Below are 24,611 nucleotides of genomic sequence, written 5' to 3'. Positions count from 1 at the left end.
GGCCCCAAAGAGTTGGACACGACTGAGCAACTGAACTGAACTGAACTGAAGTGAACTAGCATGCACACACCTGAATCAGAAGATTTCTTCGAATTCTTTACCACAACCAGTAGGGCAGATGGAGCTGTCTTCTCTTCTCTACCCAAACATTACAGAGATTTGCAGCAATGTAAAAAATGTCACTCTTCTTGCTGAATTTTTTGTTTGGAAAAGCCGTAGTTATTTCATAAAATGTTATTTATATTAACATGCAATGTGTTGATTGTTATTTTTAGTAAGACTCCATCCAGAACTTTTCTTTTTTTTTTTTTTTGCTGTGCTGGGTCTTCCATGCGGTATGCAGGGGCTTCCAATCACAGTGCACAGGCTTAGCTGCCCCCGCAGCATGAGGGATCCTAGTTCCCTGACCAGGGATCGAACCCACATCCCCATGCACTGCAAGGCAGATTCTTAACCACTGGACCACGCAGGAAGTCCCCCATAGCTATTGTTTTAAACGACCTCTTTTATGTTCTTTGTGGAAACTGTCAGAAGCTCATAACCCAGGGTGTGCAGGTCAAGCCTGACCACCAGCTCTCTGGGGAGGAAAGCCCTGCGGGTCATGCTCGCTGATGTCTGTGCTCTAAGTGTGCCTGCCTCGGCCAATTTCAAGCTACGACCGTGAGATTCAGGAGCAAGGAGCTGGGAAGAAATGGGCACATTCCGTCCCCTGGGATTGCCAGTCCTTAGATGGAACAGACACAGATCCTATCTATAGTAAGAAGTGAATAATTAGGAAGTGCTAAATTTTGAGTGTTGATTGCTTGTGTTTTTATATAACTTATATGGTTTATATAATTTGATTTTTTTTCATTTTTAACATTTTATTTTGTATCAGACTATAACCAATTAACAACATTGTGAAATTTCAAGTGGACAGTGAAGGGACTGAGGCATACATGTTGTTGTGGTTGTTCAGTCGCTAAGTCCTGTCCTACTCTTTGTAACCCCATGAACTGCAGCACACCAGGCTTCCCTGTCCTTCACCATCTCCTGGAGTTTGCTCAAACTCCTGTCCATTGAGTCAGTGATACCATCCAACATCTCGTCCTCTGTCACCCCTGTCTCCTCCTGCCTTCAATCGTTCCCAGCATCAGGGTCTTTTCCAATGAGTTAGCTCTTTGCATCAGGTAGCCAGGTATTAGAGCTTCAGCTTCAATATCAGTCCTCCCAGTGAATATTCAGGGTTAATTTCCTTTAGGATTGACTGGGTTGATCTCCTTGCTGTCCAAGGGACTCTCAAGAGACTTCTCCAGCACCACAATTCAAAAGCATCAATTCTTTGGCACTCAGCCTTCCTTATGGTCCAACTCTCACATCTGTACATGACTACTGGAAAAACCATAGCTCTGACTATAAAGTTTCAGGTGGAGAGCAAAGGGACTCAGCCATACAAGCACATGTATCCATTCTCCCCCAGGATCCATTCTCCCCCAGACTCCCCTCCCATCCACGCTGCCACATAACACTGAGCAGAGTTTCCTGTGATGTACATTAGGACCTTTTTGATTATTCATTTTCATAATTTGATTTTAATAATGGCTATGTTTACCAACCAACTCACAGAATTACTGAAGAGCTCACAGCCAGCTCTCACCAGCTCTGCCTCTTTGGGGTCCCCAACAATTGTTCAGAGTGGAAAGGGATACAGAGACCAAAAACCTCTGCACCCCTAATATAGATATGAATCCAAAGTAATTGCAGGGGGTGGGAAGGACCCTCAAGAGAGGATAAATGTATACTTAAAGCTGATTCACCTTGTTGTACAACAGAAACCAATACAGCATTGTAAACCAATTATTTATTAAAAATAAATTTTAAAAAGTAATTACAACACAAAATGTCGAAGCAATCTGTATCCATCATGTCCATCAACAGATGAATGGATAAAGAAGATGTGGTACATATATGGGCTTCCCTGGTGGCTCAGGGGTAAAGAATCTGCCTGTAATGCAGGAGATAGGAGTGAGATTCCTGAGTCAGGAAGATGGCCTAGAGGAGGGCATGGCAATCCATTCCACTTCTTGCCTGGAGAATCCCATGGACAGGGGAGCCTGGCAGGCTACAGTTCATAGGACTGCAAAGAGTCAGACACAACTAAAGTGACTGAGCATGCATGCATGCATGCTACACATATACAACAGAATATTATTCAGCCATAAAAAGAATGAAATAGTGCCATTTGCAGCAACATGGATGGACTTGGAGATTATACTAAGTATATAGAAAACAAACTCGTGGTTACTAGTTGGGAGGAGGGATCACATGGGGACAGAGGACTGGGAGGTACAAGTTATTCAGTGCAAGACAGTCTACAAGGATACATTGTACAACACAGGGAATACAGCCAATATTTTGTAATAATTATAAATGGAGTATAGTCTTTAAAATTGTATTTAAAAGCTTTTAAGGTGATTGCAACAGAACACACTATGCATTCTGAAAAATAACTAGAACCAAAGATGGGCACTGAACACCACCAGAGCGCACCCTGGGGGTACCGGGTAGGATGAACACGATTGGCCAGCTGTGCGCCAGTCAGTCAAGAGGGCACTGGGTGGCACTGGGCAGTGAGGACGCAGCCACAGCTCCCAAATGCAAGGGAAGATTTGCACAGGGGGAGAACACTAAAGACATCTCGTGGGGATCCCCCTCAGCCTGGTCTTGGGGACGGGTCTTGGCAGGTTCCACTGTAAACTGTCATTTTACAGCCCCCAGACAGGCCACATCAGGGAGCCTGCGGATGCTCAGGGCACCCAGAGCCTCCTGTGAGGGACTCAGCTCCTGATCCCTGGCCTCCACCAGACAGAAGCCACTCTGTCTGCACAATGCCTCGCCGGGTGCTCACAAGAGAAGCCACCAGACCACACTCCTGTGTCCTGCCTGGGGAGCCCTTGCGGAGCACGCTCACAGCCCCCAGGCCATGGTCGCTTCCCGACCCTCACACCCCAGGTGAGGAGGCTGCGGGCCTTCAGTAGCCTCTGCTCTTCTACTTCAAAAATAAACATCCCTCCTTGGGGGTGCTCAGCGCAGCCTCAAGGCTGCAGAGGGGCTGTGAGAAGAGCTGGTCGTTGGCAGCTACCAGCCACTGTGAGTCAGGACAGCCCATGCCCCAAACCCAAATTCAGAACCAAGTGGACTTGGAGGTCCAAACCAGCGCACCGCGGTTCCCTCCGGAGCCCCGGCCAGCAGGGGGATGGCGAGATGGGCCACGGCCTCCCTTCCTGATGAGCACGAGCTGGGGACCGTGCCCGCTGCGCATCCAGCCGCATCCACTCTCCCTGGCCTCGCAGCTTGGTTCACACAGACCTCCAAGCGCTGCTGCCCACCAGGCGCCCACTGCCAACAGACAAGGGGGCCAGATAGGAGATATCCTCTGGACTTGCCCTCTCAGCACCACCACTGGAGTCAGAGACAAAGCATTTCTGCTGCTGAGAAGCCTGCAAACCCCTGAGGCCTTTACCACCTGCTGCCCCACCTCCCTGCAAACCCTGAGCCACCCAGCCCCAGGCTGCTCACAAGAGGAACCACAGCGAGCCTCAACCCTTAGTCTGCCCCACGCCGCCCACACTGGACACACGTGGAGCCCGTGGTGGGTAAGACTTCCTATCCCCCATTTGGCAGGTGAGGATCCTGAGGCCCAGGGTGGTGAGGACCTGCTGAGCTCACACCTACAGCGCAGAGGTGGCAGCCCCAGTGCCCGCCCTGTTAGGAGGACACTGTGATGGAGACAGTGACATGGGGTCGGGGGGACTTCTCCAGGGAGCCTACAGCAGATGAGCTCCCAAGACAGGACTGACCTCCCTGAGACTGTCCACACGTGGCACCCCTAGTGGATGCCGCTCCCCGGGCTGGAGTCACGGGAGTGTGTGTGGGTGACCTGTGCCCAGCCAGGGGCCTTTCTCAGGCCACCCTCTTTAGGCCTCCCTGGCCTTGCCTGATGCCCACGGATCCTCCGCCTTGTGGGTTCCCCACCTTGCAGGGTCCTCCCTTTTCCCCCTGAGAGGTTGGAAGAATGGCCTCTGGTCTGGGTGGAGCCCCTCTCTTACATGCCAGTGCAAAACCTCTTCCTCCAGGAAGTCCTCCCAGATCTTTTCCTTGGGCCCTTAGTGTCCAGGCCCTAGTTATCAACCAGCTCAACCCTAGGATGATGGCTGCACTCACACCTCCACTTTCTCCCCAGCATCAGGAAAAACCATCAAGATCCAAATGTGGGACCAGGCAGATTTGGGGTTCACCTTGCACTTGCCTTGGACTAGACATGGCCTCTCCGAGCTCAGTCGCAGCTCTGCCACAAGGATGGTACCACTTCCCACCTTGGCCCCTCAAGCTCCAGATTCCTGCCCCATTCCCCCTTGAAGCCTGACAGAGGCCCAGGGCCCCGGAATCCAAGCACCCCATTGAGCCAGTAATCATATTGGCCCTGTCCACTGGCAGAGCCCCTGGCCAGCACCTGTGCCCCAAAATCTCTCGACATTACTTCCCAGGCCAGCTCAAGCCCCAGGCAGCCCCTGTCCTGTCCCCTCTCCCAACAAGCCCCAGGCTGGGCACTGCTCTGGGTCCTGTGACAGGGGGTCGAGGGGGTTGGGGAGGCCTCTGCCCCAGGGGCTGGTGGGAGTCCCAACTCAGTTCTGGGGGGCTACCCTCAGAAGTCAGCTGCCTGGCGGGTAAGGTGTGCTCCCAGCCCAGCAGCACCACCAGCTAGAGGAACCTGTTCTCCAGGTTTGTCCCCAGGGAGAGCTGCGCCCTAAGGGGCTGTAGGGAAGGGGAGAGCTGGGCCAGTCCAACCCCACACCTGGGGCCAGAACTGCAGCAGCCCACCCCCCATTCTACCCCCACTTTCCCACCAGGGGCAGCAGTGCGCACCTCTGCTCCACGCCCCACAAAGTGCCTACTCAGTCAAGGACCCAGGCCCGACAGCTAAGCTGACCCAAGGTCCCCAGCCATCTGCGTCTCCCCACGCCACCTCCAGGTTGGCATCTCAGCCTCACTGGCTCCTCAGCCATCCTCAGATGATGAGAAGCACCTGCTCCCTCCATAGGATGTGCCAGGGGATCAAGGGTTCCAGGAAAGGCTCTGCTGGGAGCAGACCACACCTAGTCCCAGGGTAGCAGTGCACCCAGCCAGGTATACTGCCATGCTTGGAAGACTCCATGCCCTGGAGATTCGGGAGGAGGGGGTCACACAGCGAGACCACCTTGGCAACAATCAAGTGCTGCAAGCTGACCCACCATGCCCCTCCTTCCTTCTCTGGACAGGTATTCCTGAGCTGGGCTTGAGGGCACAGCAGCTGCCCAAGCAAGGTGTGTCCAGTGAAGCTGGTCTCTCAGCAGAGGGACACAGACCAGCTGGCCAACCTGACCACCTGGCTGCTGGGTGGGGCTAGGGGAGGATGGGAGATGAGCAGGGGAACCAAGAGAGTGTGTATAGGGCTGCTCCCCAAGCTGGGCTCAATAAGGAGCCATACAAGTGTCCCAAAGGAGGGACCAACAGTGTGAGGAAGTGACTGAATTAGCAGCGAGGTGAGGACCCCACTCCCACTGACCCAGACCCAGCTCTGCCCAAGCCTGCGGCTGTTGATGCACACAGAATAGGCACTTTATAAGCATCAGCTCCTTATATCTGCATCCCCATTCCGCAGACCAGAAAACTGAGGCCCAGGGGTGTCAGAGGGAGCAGGTGAGTTCCTGTAGACGAGGTCACACAGCTGAGGTCACAGCAGGTTCCTGGCTCAGCTGCTTCTGCAGAAAGGGAGCCAAATGAAGTGGAGGACGTCTGAGCCCCACGCAGGGTCTACACCCGGTTAGATATCTGCCTGGTCCCAGTGGCCAAGTCCTTGCGGGTCTTCCCCTTCCTGTCCCAGGAACCAGAGTTGGTCAGAAGTCACAGTGTGAGGCATCCAGCAGGAGACCATCCCACGCCCGGGGCTCCAACTTGCCTGGCCACCAGGGGACAAGGACAGCTGACTCTTGACCAGGCTGGGACTTCCCATCCACCCCGACTTCCTTCTGAAACTGTCTCATCCTCCTCCTTGGCCATGTGGCCATCTCTGCACCCTGCTAGCCTCACTCCTTCTTCTTTGGTTTTGATCCAGATTCACTCTTTAGGGTGAGACTCACTAACCAGTCCCCTGCAAGTCTACCCGCTACCCTGGTGGAGCAGGTGGGCCGATGGCGCCACCTGCTGGCCATTCTGGGCTCTGACCCTCCTCCCAAAAAACTCAAGTCGCAATAGAGGCCCTCGGACCCCAACTAACCAGCTCCATGGCACGTGAAGACACTGGGGGTGGCCTGGACCCAGCTGGATCCCAGGCCCCACTTCCCTGAGAACAGTCACACAGTAACAGTTTCTGGCCTTGCCTTGCCCAGTGTGGCAGCGCTGGTGGGAAGACCTGGACATGCAGTGCGGGGCAGGGAGGTGGAACCAGCCAGTGGGGGAGGTGACCCAGGTTAGGCCCGCCCCTCAGGGTTCTGAAGGAGCCAGGTGGTAACCCTGAGGAAGGGGACAAAACCTCTTCAAATCCAACTTGGTGCTGGTGGACACTGTCTGTCTGTGCAAACCCACAGGCCAGGGTGTCTCTGGGGCCAGCCTGTTTGATGAGAGTTGGCCAGAAACTAGTGAGGCCTGTGTCTCCACCTGGCCCCTGCCCGGGGGTCCACCCCAGACTACAAACCAAAGCAGTGGGTGGCCCCTGTGACCAAGGTACACAGACAAAGGCACCACTCCAAGGGTCACTGGGGCTTCAGTAGCAGGAGGGACTGTGGGACCACCCAGGTCCTGTCCCTTCCCTCTAGGTGGGGCCTGCCTGCACCTGGTGGAGCCCAACGAGACCTAAGTCTGTCCCCAGGCTGGCTCCGTGCAGCTGAGCTGTGCTTCCTGGGCACATACCCACACTGACATCCATGTGGGAGCAAAAGTGAGGTAGGAGCTGCAGCCCGTCTCAGCCCACACCCTCCAGGCCAAAGTCAGGGCCCTGGTGGTTCCCCTACGCCCTCGGGTCACCTGCCTCCTTTCTCTCCTACCCCTTAGGTCCGAAAGGACAAGGCCCTCTGGTCCTTGTGGGGCGCCCCTGCACCCCCCTCCACTGAGGCACACATACAGATGCTATGATGCTGCAGTTCATGGGGACACAAAGAGTCGGACACAACCGAGTGTTTGAACTGATGACCTGCTCACTTCTCAAGTGACTCAGTGGTAAAGAAGCCCCCTGCTAATGCATGAGACACAGGAGACTCTGGTTCGATCCCTCGGTGGTGAAGATCCCCTGGAGGAGGAAATGGCAACCCACTCCAGCATTCTTGTCTGGAGTATTCCATGGACAGAGGAGCCTGGCGGGCGACAGTCCACGGGGTGGCAAAGAGTTGGACAGACTGAACAAGCACACACACACACACAACCTGCTACAGACCCAGAGCCCTTAGGACACCCCAACTGCCTCCTCTCACTGCCCTCTCCCCAGACCCCTCCCGGGGCCCTGAACTGCAGCTCAAGTCCAGCTGTGGCCTGTGCCTGGGCACCGGGATCTCCTAGCTCTGTCCCCTCTGGTGCATGGCATCCCAGTCTCCCCACCCCCCCGCGGCCCTCTTTGGTCCCTGTTCTGATGAGAGCAGTTGAGAGGAGTCCGGGGTCTGCACGTGTGGGGCAGCCGCCAGTATAAACAACGCGGTTCAAGAATCCGCGCTCCCTGCCCTCTCCCGGGCCCCAGAGCACCTTCCCTGGGCCCACAGGCGCTTCGCGGGGATTAGAGCACAGGAGCGCCAGCGCCCCGCAGAGAGCACTGCAGGGAGCGGGGAGAGACCACAGCCAACCTTACTTCCGGCGCCGGGGGCGGCCAAGTGCCCCACCAAAGGGAGTCAGCACCTGCTGTGGCTCTGACGCCTCTCCCAGTTTCAGGGGGCTGTCCCCGCGGCCAATCCCCACACTGTGCCGCTCACCAGTCCCTGGCTCACCCGCCCCCCTCCCCCCCCCCACCAGCCTTGAGTCTGCACCCTGGCCTCTTTCGCGCCGCTTGGACCCCGCCGTTCCATCAGCCCCGCCCCGCCCCAGGCCCCAGGGCCCGCCCCAGGCCCCGCCCTCAGTGACGCTCAAGGTCTGCGCCGCACGCCGAGCGCAGCTCAGTCATCTGGCGCCGCCGCGTGGGCGTGGCTATCTGGGTCCCTGCGTCGCCTCCCCGTCTCCCGGTCCCCAAGGTCCCCGCGGCCCCGCGGCCCTTGACCATGGCTTCCGCGGCCCCCAGCCCCCCGGAGGTGGTCCGCGCGGCGCAGAAGGACGACTACTACCGCGGCGGGCTGCGGAGCGCGGCGGGCGGCGCCCTGCACAACCTGGCAGGTGAGGGCCGATGCGGGGTGTCTTGGGGGCCGTACGGGCCGTGGGGGCGCGAGGCGGGGAGACGAGCCCCAGGCCCGCCGGTCAGCCCTCTGCAGGCTCGGCCTGACCCTGCGCGCCCCCAGAGGCCTGAGCTGAAGGAAGGAGCGGCTGCTCCGGTCTTTGATCCCTGCTGCAGAGGGCGGGGGTGGGGGCCAGGCAGCAGGCGCGCAAGAGTCCACGGCTCTGCTGACACGAGGCTACAGTGGAGCAGGGGCGTTGGAGTCCAGTGTAGGGGCAAGAGCGTGGGTAGATTCCAGCCGACAGCGGGCTCCTTCGGAGCAGCTGAAGGGAGGCTGGACTGTACACTGGGGCCGGGTGGCCATGGGCCGGCTTTGAGCGTGAGAGGAACACGCAGGATCAAAACAAATGGCCCGTGTATTAATTTTGCTAACAGATTCACTTACTCCATGCGAGACACTGCTGTCCGTGCTTCAGAACATTAACTCGTTTTGTTAATACATGCCTGCCTGGAGGACCTGTTGCTATTACCCTCCTCAGAGACAGAGAAATGGGGATCCCAGAGATGTAACTCACCTGAGCTCACAGCCAGCAGTGTGGGAGCTGGGGTTTGATGCTGGTCAGTGGTCTTGGCTTGAGCTCCCGGTCACTGTGTTACACTGCCTGTCCTTCTGGTTCTCTGGGTTCTAGAGCAGTTGCCTAGGTGGATCCTGGAGGGGGCATGGCTGCAGGTGGGTAGGTTCTCAGGACACTCAGGGCCCAGGCAAGGCAGGTGTCAATGGAAAGTGTGAACAGCGCGAGAGTCCAGGGAGCGAGCAGAGTGTGGGGGGCGAGTCAGGGGCTGCAGGGCTGGGCCTGGGCAGCAGGAGCGAGGATTGTTCTGACCCTCATGCCCCACCACCCCCAGGCCCTCAAGAATAACACGTACAGTTCCTCCTCTTAGGTGCGAAGAAGTGGCTGGAGTGGAGGAGAGAGGTAGAACTGGTGTCGGATCTCGCCTACTTCAGCCTCACCACACTAGCAGGTAGTGGCCACAGCACGACCTCCTGAGGAGCCCCGAGGACAGGAGAGGGCTGCCTGCAGAGGGAGTTTTCTAAAGGTGCTTCACAGTGTCCCCCAACTGGCCCGCATGCAGCCTCTGGGAAGGAAGGGGCCCAAACCCCTCCCTAGGTGGGGTCCAGGCCCTGAGTCCAGTCCGGGCCTCTGGAAGCCCTGAGGTTCCCTGTCATGTCTGTCTGGGACTGTTTCTCCGCAGCTGAACCCGTGGCCCAAGAGGGGTCCCAGCATTGCGCCTGCCACAGGGCGTGGGCTGTGAGGATCGTCCTTTGGAGGGGAGGTGGGAACCCAGTAGAGGAGATCACTGAGGCCCTTCTCCCTGCAGGCTACCAGACCCTTGGGGAGGAATACGTCAGCGTCGTGCAGGTGGGCCCATCACAGCGCCATGTGCCCTCGAAGCTGCGACGCGGGATCCTGGTGGCGCTGCACACCGTCCTGCCCTACCTGCTGGATAAGGCCCTGCTCCACCTGGAGCACGAGCTGCAGGCCACTGGCGACAGCGCCTGGCCCTTACGGGGCAGTCTGGCCCCCAGCAGCCAGTCAGGGATGAGGCGCTGGGTGCACCGGTTCGTGGCCACCCTGACGGAACAGCAGCAGGGGGTGCTCCTGCGGGCCGTGTCAGTGCTCAAGCAGAGCCTCGGGTGCCTCCAGCGTCTCCATGTGGCCTGGTTCTACATCCATGGCACCTTCTACCACCTGGCCAAGAGGTTCACGGGCATCACCTACGTAAGTAACAGGTCTGGCTCATTTGCAGAGGCTGTTCTTTGGGGACTATGCCCACAAGCAGTCACAGGGCTGGAGCTGAAATCCCCACTGGAAGCATGGGTCTTGTCGGGTCCTGTTTTACTAAAAGACCAGAGGAAGTCTGATTTCCAAAAACCCTGACGAGGGTGGGGTGAGTCTGTTTTCCACCGCCAGCACCTGTGGCCACCTTGCTGTATACCTGGGCTCCTGGGCCGTATGCCCACCCCTTCCAGGCCACCCTGACAGAGGGTAAGATTTGGGGACATGCCCCTGAGGGAGACCCGATAGCAACCACAGGGACCCTGGTGCCACCAGCATCCCTGCTGGCCTCCCACCTGGGGAGGTCTGGTGGTCTCCAGACCTGGTGGTATCCGCCTACCATGGGCACTCCAACCCTGCTGGGTCTCAGCTGATGCCCTGGCTTCAAGGTTCATCCGGAAGGCCTTCCCTTGGGCCCTGCCTCCCCAAGGTCTCCAGGCTCTCCCCCACCCCCTTGCCTCCCTTGACAGGGGTATCCAGCGCCTCTACCCCTTCTTCTCCCAGCTCCAGTCCTCACTGCACTTGCAGTACCCATTACATCAGGTGTCTGCCGAGCTACTGCAACCCACTCAGGGCCTCGGGGTGGCCACGGGGGCTCTTCCTCCACAGATACCAGGGCCCCATCTCTTGGGCTCTGGCTGGTCTGGCTAACCTAACAGTCCCTGCTTCCAGCTAGGGAAGGAGACAGCAGTGGAGGGCAAGTAGCTTCCCATTGGAGGATGTGGCTGGGAGTCCCAGGGCCTTCATACAAGCAGGAGCTTCTGTTTCCGGATGGGGCTGAGTAGTGGATCTGCCACGCAGGGCTCCCCCGCTCAGGCCTCTTTGCTGGTTCCTTTTCTGTGAGGCTTAGGTGCCTAGCAGTTTCCCCTTCCCACAATGCCTTGCTTGCAACCAGTGACCTGCAGGCTCCATCGCCACCCTCCTTGCTCAGTGCTGGGCCCACCAGGCATTCCTGCGCCCTCCCGCAGCCAGAGGGCAGGCCTTGGCTTAATGCCACCCATGAGGCCGGGCTCTTGGGCTGCTCAGCGCCTCATGCCCTCTGACCATGTGGCTGTCCCCTGGATCCCTGACAGCTCCGTGTCCGCCGCCCACTCGCAGAGGACCCTTGGGTTCGCGCCAGCTACCAGCTGCTGGGGTTGGTGTCCCTGCTGCACCTGGTGCTGGCCGCAGGCCTGCAGCTCTATAGCTTCCAGCAGAAACAGCGTGCCCGGAAGGAGTGGAGGCTGCAGCGCGGCCTGTCCCACCGCAGGTGCATGGGGCAGGGCGGGGGCGTGGGGCAGGGGCTGGCTCCCCAGGTGCCCGGCAGGACGCCAGCTCAGTTGTGTCCCATCCACCTACTCCTGCCAGGAGCCATGCAGAGGAGCGAGCAATTTCCAGAAACCCACTGTGCACGCTGTGCTTGGAGGAACGCAGGCATTCGACAGCCACGCCCTGCGGCCACCTGTTCTGCTGGGAGTGTATCACCCACTGGGGCGACACCAAGGTGGGCATCTGGAGTGTGCCTGTCCCCAAAACTGCCTGTCATTTGGGGTAGGGGCTTGTTCCTAGAAGCCTCCAGGTAGGCTGGACCTGGGGCCATGTCTGGAGTCAGGGCACTGCACTGGTGGAAGCTGGGGAAGCTCCGACCGAGAAAGGAAGGCCCTAGAGTCCTAGGGCCAGAGCTCGGCCTTGAGACCTCGGAGTGTGGGGTCCAGCAAGCCAGGGGGCCAGAGCAGGGCACTTAGATCTTAGGCCTGTGATGGTTCCGAGGAGGGGCAACCCCTGGGCCCCTGTGTACCTCCCCATCTCTTCCGGGGGCCTGAGGCCCAGCCCACCTGGTTCCTCAGAGCCCACAGGGCCCCAGGGGTGGGGGTGCTGCAGCCTCCTCCCGGGGTCCAGGCCGCCCTGCAGAGGCCCAAAGAGCACAGGCCCTGCCTCCCTATACGGCCCAGGTGGGGCACCCACCCTCACAGGAGGGACGCAGTCCCGAGGAGTAGGGACAGAACACTTGAGTTCACACCCTAAGACTCCTGAGAGGCTCTGGGTGGCCATGGTCCTTCAATGGCCAAGTGCCCTCCCCATCCCACATCACCTGTGGCCTGATCATCCCCTCTTTGGTCACTGTCCCTGCCCTGCGCCCCGACCACCTGCAGTGTCTCAAAAAACGCTTTCTCTAAGAGACATGGGTACATCCCTGTTTTATTGGAGATGCTGTGCTGGGTGCGGCCTGTGACTGTCCCCCACTCTCCCCAGACGGAGTGTCCCCTCTGCAGGGAGAAGTTCCTTCCCCAGAAGCTGGTCTACCTGCGGCACTACCGCTGACCTCTTGCGGGAAGAGCAGTCTTATTCTCGTCAACTTCTCCTGCACAGACATCGAGAAATTCTTGAGACTTTTGTCACATGTGATACCATGCCAGCTGCCAGGAGGATGGGTGCTAGACCTGGACTTGGACCTGGCTAATGCAGGGTGGGTGGGGACCTGCGGGGCAGTCAGTCCACCCTCAGAATGCCCCTCCCTTCCCCAGTCACTCATAGGGCGGGGCGTGACTGACCTGCAGCCGAGCACCAGCAGTTTGCCTTCCCAGCATGATAGTCCTCCAGCCCAAAGACCTACAGACCTCACCCTTGTCACTGGAGCTGGCTTTGGAGGGCGGGAGCACAACTGTTCCCAGAAAGCCAGAAGTTGTCATCAACCCTAACACCTCTGGCATGTGCCATCTAGTGAATGGTCAAGTCTGCTTCCCATTCTAGAACATGGCAATGTGCATTCCGGCCTCACCACAGGAGGGGTCTCCTCCCACGTGGAGCACCTGGCAGGCCCGGCCAGCTTGCCATCACCACTCACTGTTGTGGCCAGCCTGCTTCCTGCCACCTTTGTTATCTTCAGGTTTTTAGATCTACTTAAATCCTGCAGACTGAATTTTGGTGTAGGCATCCTTACAGCACCATTTCCACAGAAGTGCTGGTGTGCTGACACTGTGAGCGGTGCACACACCCATGTGGGAGGGCCTCTTCACGTGACTTGCGGAGGTCAGCCCCGGAGACCAGCTGTGACCGCGCGGGCCCTGCTCCAGGCAGGCAGGAGCAGAGAGAGGCTCCATGGGTCCTAAGCCCCGCCTCCTCACATGGGCCCCGAGTGGCTGCAACTTCCCGTCGAGTCTCACACCAGTGCGCTTACCGGGACAACAGTATGAAACAGGTCTAGAGCACGAGCACTGCAGGTGCCACGGCCTGGTAACGGGTACCGATCGGAACGTCATTTACGTGTGAAGTTTAAAATTCAGGGTCAGGTACACAAAGATCTTCATGTGGCCTCTTAAAAGCAAGAGCTGCTTACTTCACATTTGCAAAAACTGGCAAAAGAGAAGCCACAAGGGGAAGACTTGAGGTCCAAAACTGAGACAGATGGAAATGGCGCTTGGAGCCAGGAGTCAACGGTGTGGCAGTGTGACTGCCTCCCAGGGCAGCTGGGCACCCCACGGGCCCTCGTGGTGCAGGAGCTGTGGTGGGTTAGAGAGAGACTACACGAGAGCGGGGACATTGTCTTTAATAAAGTTGGAATTAAAAAGTCACTTAGTAAAATGTTTACGAGTATTGGTTTTTATCACATCAAAAAAGCTGACATGCAGGTCAAAGTTGTTTCCCCGTAGAAAGTAAGAAGCCGTGTGTTAAAGCCCATGGCACTGGCCCTCCTGCCAGGTGTCTCTGAAAGGGGCTGCTGCCGAGAACACACTTAAAACAACTCTTGACGTATCAAAGAAAGGTGTCAAAATAATCTCAAACAATTAAAATATATATTTATAATTCCAGGCCTTCAAAAGCAATCATGGTGGTTAAGAACAAAGTTTTGAGTCATCATGGTAGAGGCCAACTCGACACATCTCCCGTGAGATGAACTGGGAAACTGGCATTAGAACCCGCAGCTAAGGGAGTGGCTCCTCCGGCGGGCGCGTATCCTCCACGCAGGCGGCAGGTGTCCTCAGAGGCAGCAGTCGGGCATCCTAGATCCCTCCACGGGCCTGACCCCACCGCCGGCTGGCCGCCCGCCCTCCCCAGACCGCCTGGCTGTCCCCCAGCCTGCGTTCCACTATAAGTCCAGCGTCTGCACACCTGACCGGCTGGAAAATAAATCAATGCGATTCGGTTTAAATGCCAGTTTCTTCAAAAACCTGATACTTCAGTTACAAATAATCGAAGCTTCTTTTTAGAAAGAAAATAACTCCCTTGTACTCAACTACTGTATGTGAGAAGAGAAGGCGCCGTCAGGTGGCAGGCGGCCGTCTAGCTGGCGAATGTCTTGCCCGCGTCCTCTTTGCCCTTGTATGTCCTCTTGCCATGCGTGAATGGGATGTACCGGTACTTGATCATGTGCTGGGACAGACAGACAGACGAGTCTCAGCATGGCCTCCCCATGGCCCACCTCCCCTCCAGCTCTGAGCCCCATCTTTGCTGCGTGCAGGTGGGAAGCCAGGGCTCCTCAGACACCCCTGTCCCCCTGCTCAGGGGGCCCAGCCTGGCTGAGCCAGCTGAGCTGCTGAAAACCCCAAGGGTAGGGGACAGGTTTCGTAATCCCCACCCTGTGTGCAGGACGAGCTAGAGCTACTGAGCTGGGAACCTGGGACTGGGGGAGAAGAGGACAAAGCGGAGCCGCCCTGTCACCGAGGACAGCTTAGGGTGATGCTGGCATCACACAGCACGTCCTGGGGCCTGACTGTCCCTGGATGATGCACCAGACGGTGATGTACTTCATCACCTGACGGTGTGACTTAAGGCTGTGCTGAGGGCCCGGCCCTGTACACGGACCAGACACGGCGGTTGTGACTCATGCCCATGGCAAGCGCACACACCCACCAGACTGCACAGAGAGCAGGGTGTGCACAGCCCCAGTGTCTCAGACTGAAGCCTGGCTCAGAGCTCCTCACACCAGGCATGCTGTCTCACGGCACAGCAGCAGCTGGGCTTTACCTTTATCTGCCTCTTCATGGTGATACAGAACAGCATGATGAAGTACATCACCAGGATAGGCCAGAACACTGGGACATTGAAGGCCTCAAAGAAGGTGCACACCATGGCCACCAGGATGCCCTTGGTCGCCGCGTGCCTGCGGCAGGAGAGAAGATCAGTGGTCAGTACAGGAGGCGGCCCTGGGGGAGGGGCGGTGTCTCCTCCAGAAGCGGGGTGGGAGCTACGTGTGGCATGTGTCACGTACTGCATGTGACAGACACAAAGCGTAAAATGAGCAGTGGGGGTGCTGTTGCTGCTCAGGCTGGTGGCTGGACCGGGATGCCGTGTGCTGCAGGGTCATGTCTAGAAACCTAGTCCCAAGCCTCCAGTCCAAGTCCCACATGCCCAGCAGGCTGTCTCCCAGTGACGAAGCAGCATCCCGTAAAAAACAGGTGCAGTTAGACCTCAGGGCCACCTGCCCTCCAGCTCAGGGCCAAACCCTCCAGGGTCGCAGCCCTACTTAAGTCCGCCTGGCTCTCCCTTTCTAGCAAGCAAAGGCTACCCCAGAGGGCACATAGGATCCAGCCTTGCCCGCTTCCCACCCCTCCCCTAGCAGCCCTGGGTCCAGCACTTCACACCCCACCGGGACTGCACCTGCACCAGGAGGGCAGGGTGAAGGACAGGACAGGACAGACACACTCACAGACCCTCCCACTTCCCCAGCCAGCAGGGTCATCTCCACCCCATCACACTCATCATTACATCACACACACGGGACCACCTCCCAAGAGGCCTACAGACAAGTCAAACCCCCTTCACACCAACACCTGCCCTGTGCCCAGGTCATCCAAGGACTGAGAGGGGAGGGAGCTAGTCCCCTCAGTGCAGAGCAGTGTACCCCCAGAGGCCAAGTCAGTCACCTACTCAGGACCCTCCACCCCGAAGCAGCCCCCTTTTTGTGGCTTCAAGGCACAATGGTGTTACTTTGCAACCCAGAGCAGGGTGGGCCCTGGAGGCCCCTAGGACCCCCCCATGCCCAGCAGGCACATCTCACATTCTGGGTGAGATGACGTCCAAGACAGGGAAACACACCAAGAGCTGGTGTTTCTCTGAGGAGTCTAGGCTGCCAGCTTGCCAGAACCAAGACACATGCCCAGCTCAGAGCCACAAGTGGGAATGAGCACGGGGGGAAGAGCACAGGGCGGGGGGGAGGAGCACAGGGCAGGGGGGTGGGCACAGAGGAACAAGCACATGAGGAGGAGCATGTGCAAGAAAAGGGGGAACATGCGGGGAGGAGCACGGGGGGGTGGTACAAGGGTGGGGCGAGATGAGCATGGGGGCAGGAACACAGGGGATGAGGGACTCACCAGAACTTAAACTCTGGGAGCCTCCTGATGAAGGGTCGGAACTCCTCGTTCTGTTTGGTGGGTAATGAGGGGCCGTCGTCTGAAAGGAGAGAGTCAGCAGGGTGAGGCGGGCAGTCCCGTCCTTCCTACAGCTCTAAGCTCCCCTAGGGCTTTGAACCAACAGCCCTGACATTTAACCCAGACTTTAACCAAACACAAAATGGGGATTTCGGCTGATTTAGAAACCGATTCACAGCTTTAGAAGATTTGTATGAGAATTTCTTGTTAAGACCACTTCAAATGATCGTGTAAATTCACCCCCAACGCCGATTTTCAGGAACCCATCAACCAGACAACCTGAGACCTGAAGGGAAGGGGAGAGATAAGCACACACAGCCACGAGCAGGCAGAGGCGAGAGCTGTGTTGGCTCTGGGGGCGCAAGGCTCGGGACAGCCGCCTCCTCCACGAGCCGGGAATCCCATCCCACCCCACCCCACCTGGGAAGGTGCCCTCCCCAGTGACACATCAAGAAACTGAGGCCTACAGACAGGCCTCTTGCTTTCTAATTCCCCAATTGGCAACAGTAAATGAAAGGGTTGTTCCCTTTGGAATTTCTATCAGATACTCCACAGAGAAAACACACGGTTCTAGTCACGATCTGCAGTCTGGACAGTGGTCTCTGCCACAACAAGCAGGATCCCACAGGCTCCACAGGAACTGTAGCGGGTGTTACCAACATGGCAGCATCAGCCCAAATGAAGCCCTCAGCATCCAGTCATGCACTGACTCATCCCCAGCTGGCCGGTAGGCATGCACTGAGGCGTCCATCTGGCCCAGGTATGCCAGGAACAGCCAGAGCCAAGAACTTTCCAACCCACTGTCCTGGGACATCAAGGGGCCAGCAGCCTCAGTGAGCCACGCCAAGCGGTATGGATGCCTGCTTTTGCGAGAAGGTACCTTGGCTAGGCCAGCTACCCAGAAGGCAGGCCCCGGCTCACCCCACCCTACCCCCCCATCCCGCCCCCGTACAGGATACACAGCCCCAAGGCTCAGTTTCCTCATCTACCAAACACAGAAAGAAGAACCCGCCACCTGTGACTGTTTAACAAGGGTTTAACCAGTCCTTCTACAAACAAACTTGCTAGGATCACAGAAGTTCCAGGTACATTTTAAACACCTAAAGAACAGTCTCCGAAGTTGAGATTTCAAATGTTTCTGGAGGAAACAGCAGTTCTGTGAAGCACATAAAATCACAATTCTCCCCAGACAGCGAAGGAGGCATGCTCCACCGTACCTGAATCTTCCATTAACGAAGGGTCCACTTTTGGAGAAAGGAAAGCTATGAAGAGATTCAGGTGGTAGATTCCCAAGGCATAGGTCACGATGTACCAACCCTGGAAGAGAAGGGACACAGTCAGTGAGGCCACCCCGAACCCAGTCCTCATCTGGACTGAACCCACATGGACATGAGCTCAGAACAAGTGATAGAAAAGCAGTGAGCGTCCACAGTGACAGCGAGTCTCAGGCTGCATTTTGGGTCCTGAGCATGGACAAGCCAGTGTCCAGTTAGATGCACCCAACACTTAAAGCCACCAGAGCCCTGGAAGACAGCAGACATGGGGTGCTTCACAAAGCCACACACCCAGGCCACAGGTTTGTCCTCGCTGGCAGCCCCCAACCTGGACACGAGCCCCAAACCAGCCCAAGACCTGAGGGTTCAGCTCCTTCCAGCAGGTGGCTGGCGTCACACACATCGTGCAAGGACTGCTCACAACCTCTGCCCAAAAGAAATCCAGAACCTCAGGAAACCAACAAGTCACAGAGTATTACAGAGAAAAACCTTCCTCAGGAGACACAGAGAAGGAGGTGTATCTGCCAATGGGCTTCTTGGCCGCACGGCATGTGGCATCTTAGTTCCCCGACCAAGGATTGCACCTGGGCCCCTGCACTGGTGGTCCTAGCCACTGGACTGCCAGGGAAGTCCTCAGCTCATTCTAAAGGAGTGAGTTTATCCAGGCAGAACCAGACTGCACTGCATGACCAATTCTAAAAGCCCAAACATTTTCACACAAACCAGTTGAGATCTATCATGCTGGCATTTGATGTCCTGATACCTTAAAAAATGTTCAAGTGAGACAACAAAATCCTAAATGTGAAAAATTAACAGCTGAGTGTTTACCCAGCTCCTGGTAGCAAGGCTGAGGCTGGAGGGATGTCAAATCAGGCACTTGGTGAGTCTAACCTGGGAAACTAGCCTGTACGAAACGCACCCACATCCTGCCCAAATCCCCCAATTCAAGGTTTCGAGGTCACTCTTTCCATGAAGACTGGACCAAGGTCCAATTTCTTAAGAACACCTAGACCCAATCACAGCAAACAACATTAATTGTAGACTGCTGACACAAACTGTGCCTGCTACAGAGCTGCACCATGCCTGCCACCTTTGTACTAAGCCAGGGTTAGGCTTCCTCTCGGAAACACAGACACAACCACCACCACCAAGGATGAGTCTCTATACTCAGCTGAGGGGAGAGTTTCCCCCAGGGCTGGACGCAGGGAGGTATCCAGTGGGTGAAGTACTTGTCCTCACACCCACATCCTTCTAAACCTAGGAGACACCCAAGAGGATGGGTCTGCTCTCATGGAGGAAACAGCTGTCCTGCCCAGGGAAAAAAGCTCTGGATGAGGCCTGAGCCTCCCTGTTCTCAGGGTCCACAGGGACTCCCACCTGGGACCCAGGCAGTCAGCAGGGGTCAGAAAGGATACCCGTCCCCTCAGGGAGAGTCCTCAGTCACCTCACCTGGTCCTCCTCAGACGCCAGCCTGTCTCACACACTCAGGGAATGAGGTGGCCAGCACAGAAGGTGATTTTGTCCCCAGTCCCCAGGAGGCCCACCCAAGGGGCGCCAGGAGGTCCCCTGAGCAGACCAGGACACTTCTACCCCAGAGACAGAAGGAGAAACAACCCTCCCACCTGCACACAAGGCCAGGTCCCGCCCCACCGACCTGCAGCAGGTAAACGCGGATCATGTAGATGAAGCTCAAGCCCAGCGTCACCACCCATCTCACGGCCGTGTGTGGCGTAGACTTGTCCAGCCAGGACTGGTAGATCTAGGAGAGACACAGCCTATGTTACGGCCGCCCTGCAGTTCGAGCTGCGCAGCACGCCTGTTGCTGACCTTTGCGCCGAGCGGTGACTACAGTTAATCCAAAAGTTACTTGCAACAGTTTTGGAGATGCACTTGTCCTTTAATCAAAGATAATTACGGATCTGTCTCTCACAGTCGATGGTCCTACAGCATCGGCCCAAGGGGCCATTGTGGGGAGACAGAGAGGACAGCAGAGACAGGGGAATGTTACCATTCCACACCTGGGACTCAGCGGCAGGTCCCCGTCTCATAGCCACTTACCCTGGAGCCGGTCCCACCCACCCAGCAGTGGGGGGGCAAGGGACGGGGAATGGACACAGCTGCAGAGCAGATGGCCAAATTCCTAGATTCACACATGTGCACACGTCTACATACGTGTGTACATCTGTACATTTAACTAATATACATGTCTGTGTTCTCGTTTTAATTTGAAATTAATTCCCATTTTGAAATTCTAATTATGAAAAATTTTAGTCATTCATAAGAGAGAATATGAGCCACAGAGGCCCATGACCTGGCTTCAATAATTATCAAGTTTTCCAGATGCTTTTTTCTTTTAAAAGTCAACACGGTTTTAGTTCTGAGCCCTATGTCAGTCTGTATGATTCTCTACCAAGTCAGACTTCTTCCTCCAAGACAGACACTCACAGGCCTTGCTGTGGTCTGAGGGGTGGTCCCGCAGTGGAGCATGGACCTGGGTGCAGGGGGTTGAGGAGACGTGGGCGAGGGTGGATGTGGGTAGCTAAGCAAGGGGACAGCGGGGCAGAGGCAGAGCAGCTGTGTCTGCTAAGAATCAAGGTTTTCACATTTTCAGAGCTGTTGAAAAAACGCAGAAGACAAGTATGTGGTCTGAACCACAGGAGACCCAGCATCCTCACAGTAACAAGACAAGAAGCCTGAGTGTAAGCGTGAGACTGAAGGAGTTGTCCCCCGCCCAGGGGAGCTGCCAGCACACTTATGCTCCACAGGGAAATGCCCCAGGGTCAAGTCTCATTTAAATGTGTATGCTGCTGCTAAGTCGCTTCAGTCCTGTCCGACTCTGTGCGACCCCATAGACAGCAGCCCACCAGGCTCCCCTGTCCCTGAGATTCTCCAGGCAAGAATACTGGAGTAGGTTGCCATTTCTTTCTCCAATGCATGAAAGTGAAAAGTGAAAGTGAAAGTGAAGTCGTGTTTGACTCCTAGTGACCCCAGGGACTGCAGCCTACCAGGCTCCTCTGTCCATGGGATTTTCCAGGCAAGAATACTGGAGTGGGTTGCCACTGCCTTCTCCTTAAATGTGTATACAGCTCTGCAACCCAAAACCAACCTGTCCAAGTCGTGTGAAAAATCTGTAGACCACAGACGGCTTCCCATGGACAGAATCTCCCACACTATCACCTTCAGACATTCTGTAAACAAAAAAAACACAAAACACTTTTATATTAAATATACAGCATTCAAGGACCTAATCACCTTGCCCTATTTCCATCAACACCATTGAGCAGGTTTTTCCAGTATTCACTATTTCACACACACCGAGGCTTCCGGCCTGTGTCTTTACCACGAGTCATCCAGGAAAGAGAAAAAAGCCAACGACATGCTCTGGTGGAGAGCCAGGAGGCCATGTGACATGCAAAGCAGCACCGGTGGACTTTCATTTCCGCTCCTGTCACCTGCTCACACTCCTCCCACCAGTCCCAGGGCCGCCCCGCTGGCTGCAAAGTCCTGTGGACACATTTGTGTCCACTTGCCTGGGGCCAGTCTGCAGCACAGGCGGCTACGCCCACCTCCCCAGGGCTCTCCAGACTCACCCACTGCCAGCATCTCCTCCTGCCGCTCCACAGGCTCCCAAGTGGCCCCCCTTCTCTAGGCCCCACCTGGTCTCTGTCCAGACCGCCCCCCATGGTACCAGGCCCTGTCCAGACCAGGTCCCCACTCCATGGTCAGGATTCCCAGTAGTAGTCTGTCTGAACCCCAGTTCCTTATCTGTGCGTGGAGGTAACCCTATCTGCTCCTGACTACTTCGTCCGGCCACGTGACTCCGTGAGGACTCAGCACATGAGAGCCCAGATCGCCAAGAGAAGGGTGGGCACCATCACTCCTAGGCCACAGCAGCACATCAGCCTCAGACAGTCCAGGCCACTTGCTCAAAGTCAAGAGCGGCTCTGGCCTTGGCTCTTGCAGCCCCGCATGGGCCCCATCTGAACCGCAGAACAAAAAGGACGCAGAGGGCGGAAGGCCACGCCAGTCCAAAGCTGGTGAAGATGCTGGGGCCAAGCTCTCGCTGCCCCCATACCACGGGCGGCTTCCTCCCGCATGTGGCACCATGGCAGGGCTGGGGACCAGAAGTGGACTCCAACATGGAGTCTGTTTCACCGCCCTTGAGTGGTTATGATCGTGAGGCCGCCATCCCTCATCTGGAAGGCAGCGTCTGCTGGCACAGCAGCCCTTCCCATTTGGGCAGACACCTGAGGCTTCCAACGGCCTAAGCAACCCCTTGCTTGGCCTGTTCATGGCCAGGCTGGAGCCTGGATCTGCACATTCTTCCTGCATGCACCCGCTAGTTAGCAGGCTCACAACATAATCCTAGATCCCAGATGGGACACAGTACCAATTGCAGTGGGTCCTTGAACAAATGCAGGGGCGTCGGCCCCAGCAGTCAACGATCCAAGTATAACTTTAGTCAGTCTCTGGACCTGCAGTTCAACCAATCGCAGATCATGCAGTACTATGGTACTGTTCTCGTGAAAAAAATCCACATGAGACTGGACCCATCCAGTCCAAACCCATGTTGTTCAAGGGTCAACAGTACAACTTTGATATGAAGATAACCTGAGCAGTCCCACAAGCACCAGCACATCTGTGCTAGAACGTCTACTCTGATTCCGTAACACCATTTCCTGGAGCCCCACAGTGGAGGGGCAGCGTGCCAAGGAGACCCAGAAATGCCCTTTGCTTTCCTGGGAGCCGCAGTGAACTGAACAGGTGAACTGTGGCTCCTAGCCCTGTCTTTTGGGGAAGTTTGCCTCTATATTCAACTGGGAAAAATTTCCTATTTTCAAAAGGGCTAAATTAGAGAAGGCCAGCCACCCTATTTAGACCAAAGTCAGGCCAGAAGAAAACCACATCAGTAACATCATTTATCCTACGAGTCCATACAAATTTTTCCGTTTTACTTTTTTATGACCAAAGTGTCTACCATTTAAATGCCTTTACTTGAATTGAGGTATTAAAATTAACATTAGAGAAACACCTGCTATTCCTCTAAAGTATGCCCTACACAGAGACAACCCCTTCTAAGTCTCGTTCTCTTAACTGAACGTGTGAAAGATCTTCCCACAACATGTTGACCAACTTCAGATTACCTGACATAAGACATATACATTAACATAACTCCACGCTTTGGCTGAACTCCCATCAACATTAAGAAGATGAACTTTGGATCAAATGGCCTGTCTATGGCGTGACTCGCAGGCCACTGTGGTCCTCCCCACTCCACTCTGTGAAACAGGGCCACAGCATCTCAGCACCCCCTCCCAGGCCTTCGGTGGGGAGTCAACAGCCAGCCTTGTTAGAACCAGTGTAGGGCCCAGTTCTAACCAGGAGCAGCCCCGGGGACCAAGGCAGCAAGCTGGCCTTGTTTGGACTTGTTTCCAATCAGGGTGGCCCTCACACAGCTGGGCTGTCTGTAGTCCTCGGCAGTTCAAAGAGGCCTTCCGTGACTGTCCAACTGGCGCCTGTCACTCAGATCACATCACCCTGTTCTATTTTGTGGGACAATCACTTCTGACTGCTTTCTGCCTCATTTCTCTATTTCCTCTTACTAAAATGCAAGCTCCTGGAGAGGGAGCCTTGTCCCTCCGCTGCCGGTCCCGATATCCACCATGCCCGGGACAGAGCTAGCAGTGGGTTAAGTTCTCTGTCAGATGTCACTGACTCAGGCTCAGCCACAAAGGAAACAAAGAAAAAAGCAAGATCAAACTGTTCCAAACAGAGACCAGGAGTATCACTTCTGCGAGTTTGTGTGCAGAGTATCAGAGTCATCACTGCACCTGTCTGTGAAGCTGTCCCCACACAGACGCATCCCACACAGAGAACAGTCTTGCCTGGCACCCTCTATGTCTCCCCTCATTCCCCTGACCCTTTCCCCTGGGTCCCGAGGCTGTTAATTTCCCACACTTTCATCCTCCGATGCTGTTCCCTTCGCTGAAAAACCCTTCCAGACCTCATACACCCGAGTACTCGGCCAGGGATCACGGCCGGCTCCTTTCCCTGGGCATGACCACCTTCCCGTCTCCACCACACCTGCACCACCAAGACCTGGGGGCCCTATATTCACCTACGAGGAGTGCGCCACCTTACACATCTCCGGGAGTGAGACCAACCCGACCAAGTAGCAGGCGCCCCGGGACGCTCCCAGGCTCAGGTGCCTGGGGCAGGTTTCCGGAGGCAGCTGTGGGACAGGCGGGGCGCCGTCGGGCGGGTCAGCCCGAGCGCTCGGGAGCTTCGGTTTGCAGAAGGGCCAGGACTCGACCCCGAGAGACCCAAGTCCACCGCGGCGTTTCCTACCCAAATCCCGCAGGCCACCCTGGACCGGCGAGGACACCGAAGTCCCACGGCCCCGGGCAGGCAGCCGACCCCTCCCAGGACGCGCTACCAGGGCACTGGGGCCGGTCACCGCGGCGACCCCTGGGGTCCGGCCCGGCCCCAGCCTCACGCGCGCCCCTCAGGACCATGGCGCCAGCCTGACCCCCGGCCCGCCCGCCAGCACCTCGCGGTCCACTGCGGCCGAGCGCGGTCTCCCGGGGGCCGCGGGAAGGAGGACGCGGGTGGCTGCCGCGCCGGCGTTTCGCTAGGTCCGGGAAGGGGCGACCGAGCACTTCCGCTCAGTCCTGCGCGGCGCCGCCTCCCGGGCTTCCAAGATGGCCGCCGAGGCGGGGCCGAGAGCCTCCAACCATTTCCGCTTCCGGTGCGAGAGCCCAGGCCGTTGGCTGGGCTGTCACGTCGG

At 56.7% G+C, this 24,611-nt stretch overlaps 2 protein-coding genes across 4 annotated transcripts; one reads left to right on the top strand and one right to left on the bottom strand.

Moving 5' to 3' along the window:
• Positions 1 to 8,156: 8,156 nt before the first annotated feature.
• Positions 8,157 to 13,764, top strand: PEX10 (peroxisomal biogenesis factor 10). 2 transcript variants are annotated; one of them, XM_043485278.1, is made up of 6 exons: positions 8,157 to 8,367; positions 9,308 to 9,388; positions 9,746 to 10,146; positions 11,277 to 11,452; positions 11,551 to 11,686; positions 12,436 to 13,764. In XM_043485278.1, the coding sequence occupies exons 1-6, from the start codon at positions 8,256 to 8,258 to the stop codon at positions 12,502 to 12,504; spliced, it is 975 nt and encodes a 324-aa protein (XP_043341213.1). In that variant the 5' UTR covers positions 8,157 to 8,255; the 3' UTR covers positions 12,505 to 13,764. The 2 variants fall into 2 exon arrangements, with proteins under 2 accessions (XP_043341213.1, XP_043341215.1); XM_043485280.1 differs by lacking the exon at positions 8,157 to 8,367 and having other exon boundaries at positions 9,322 to 9,463.
• Positions 13,714 to 24,556, bottom strand: RER1 (retention in endoplasmic reticulum sorting receptor 1). Of its 2 annotated transcripts, none has more exons than XM_043485281.1 (7): positions 24,375 to 24,556; positions 20,931 to 21,012; positions 19,479 to 19,583; positions 17,768 to 17,867; positions 16,494 to 16,572; positions 15,148 to 15,283; positions 13,714 to 14,553 (listed from the first exon to the last, which is right to left on the bottom strand). In XM_043485281.1, exons 2-7 carry the CDS (start codon positions 21,009 to 21,011, stop codon positions 14,464 to 14,466), a joined length of 591 nt encoding a protein of 196 aa, XP_043341216.1. In that variant the 5' UTR covers position 21,012; positions 24,375 to 24,556; the 3' UTR covers positions 13,714 to 14,463. The 2 variants fall into 2 exon arrangements, with proteins under 2 accessions (XP_043341216.1, XP_043341217.1); XM_043485282.1 differs by lacking the exon at positions 24,375 to 24,556 and adding an exon at positions 23,943 to 24,217.
• Positions 24,557 to 24,611: the final 55 nt, after the last annotated feature.

The sequence above is a fragment of the Cervus canadensis genome, chromosome 13, assembly GCF_019320065.1.
Source record: "Cervus canadensis isolate Bull #8, Minnesota chromosome 13, ASM1932006v1, whole genome shotgun sequence".
In the NCBI taxonomy this organism is placed as follows: domain Eukaryota; kingdom Metazoa; phylum Chordata; class Mammalia; order Artiodactyla; family Cervidae; genus Cervus; species Cervus canadensis.
Note: the sequence above shows the minus strand (reverse complement) of the source record. Positions and strands in the feature narration are given on the sequence as shown.

Coding starts and splice junctions, on each gene's coding strand:
- PEX10 (XM_043485278.1), top strand. CDS start 8,256: ATGGCTTCCGCGGCCCCCAGCCCCCCGGAGGTGGTCCGCGCGGCGCAG. Junction 8,368..9,307: donor CGCCCTGCACAACCTGGCAG/GTGAGGGCCGAT, acceptor TCCTCCTCTTAG/GTGCGAAGAAGTGGCTGGAG. Junction 11,453..11,550: donor CGCGGCCTGTCCCACCGCAG/GTGCATGGGGCA, acceptor TACTCCTGCCAG/GAGCCATGCAGAGGAGCGAG.
- RER1 (XM_043485281.1), bottom strand. CDS start 21,011: ATGTCTGAAGGTGATAGTGTGGGAGATTCTGTCCATGGGAAGCCGTCT. Junction 17,868..19,478: donor TCCGCGTTTACCTGCTGCAG/GTCGGTGGGGCG, acceptor CTTCTCTTCCAG/GGTTGGTACATCGTGACCTA. Junction 16,573..17,767: donor TTCGTTAATGGAAGATTCAG/GTACGGTGGAGC, acceptor CTCTCCTTTCAG/ACGACGGCCCCTCATTACCC.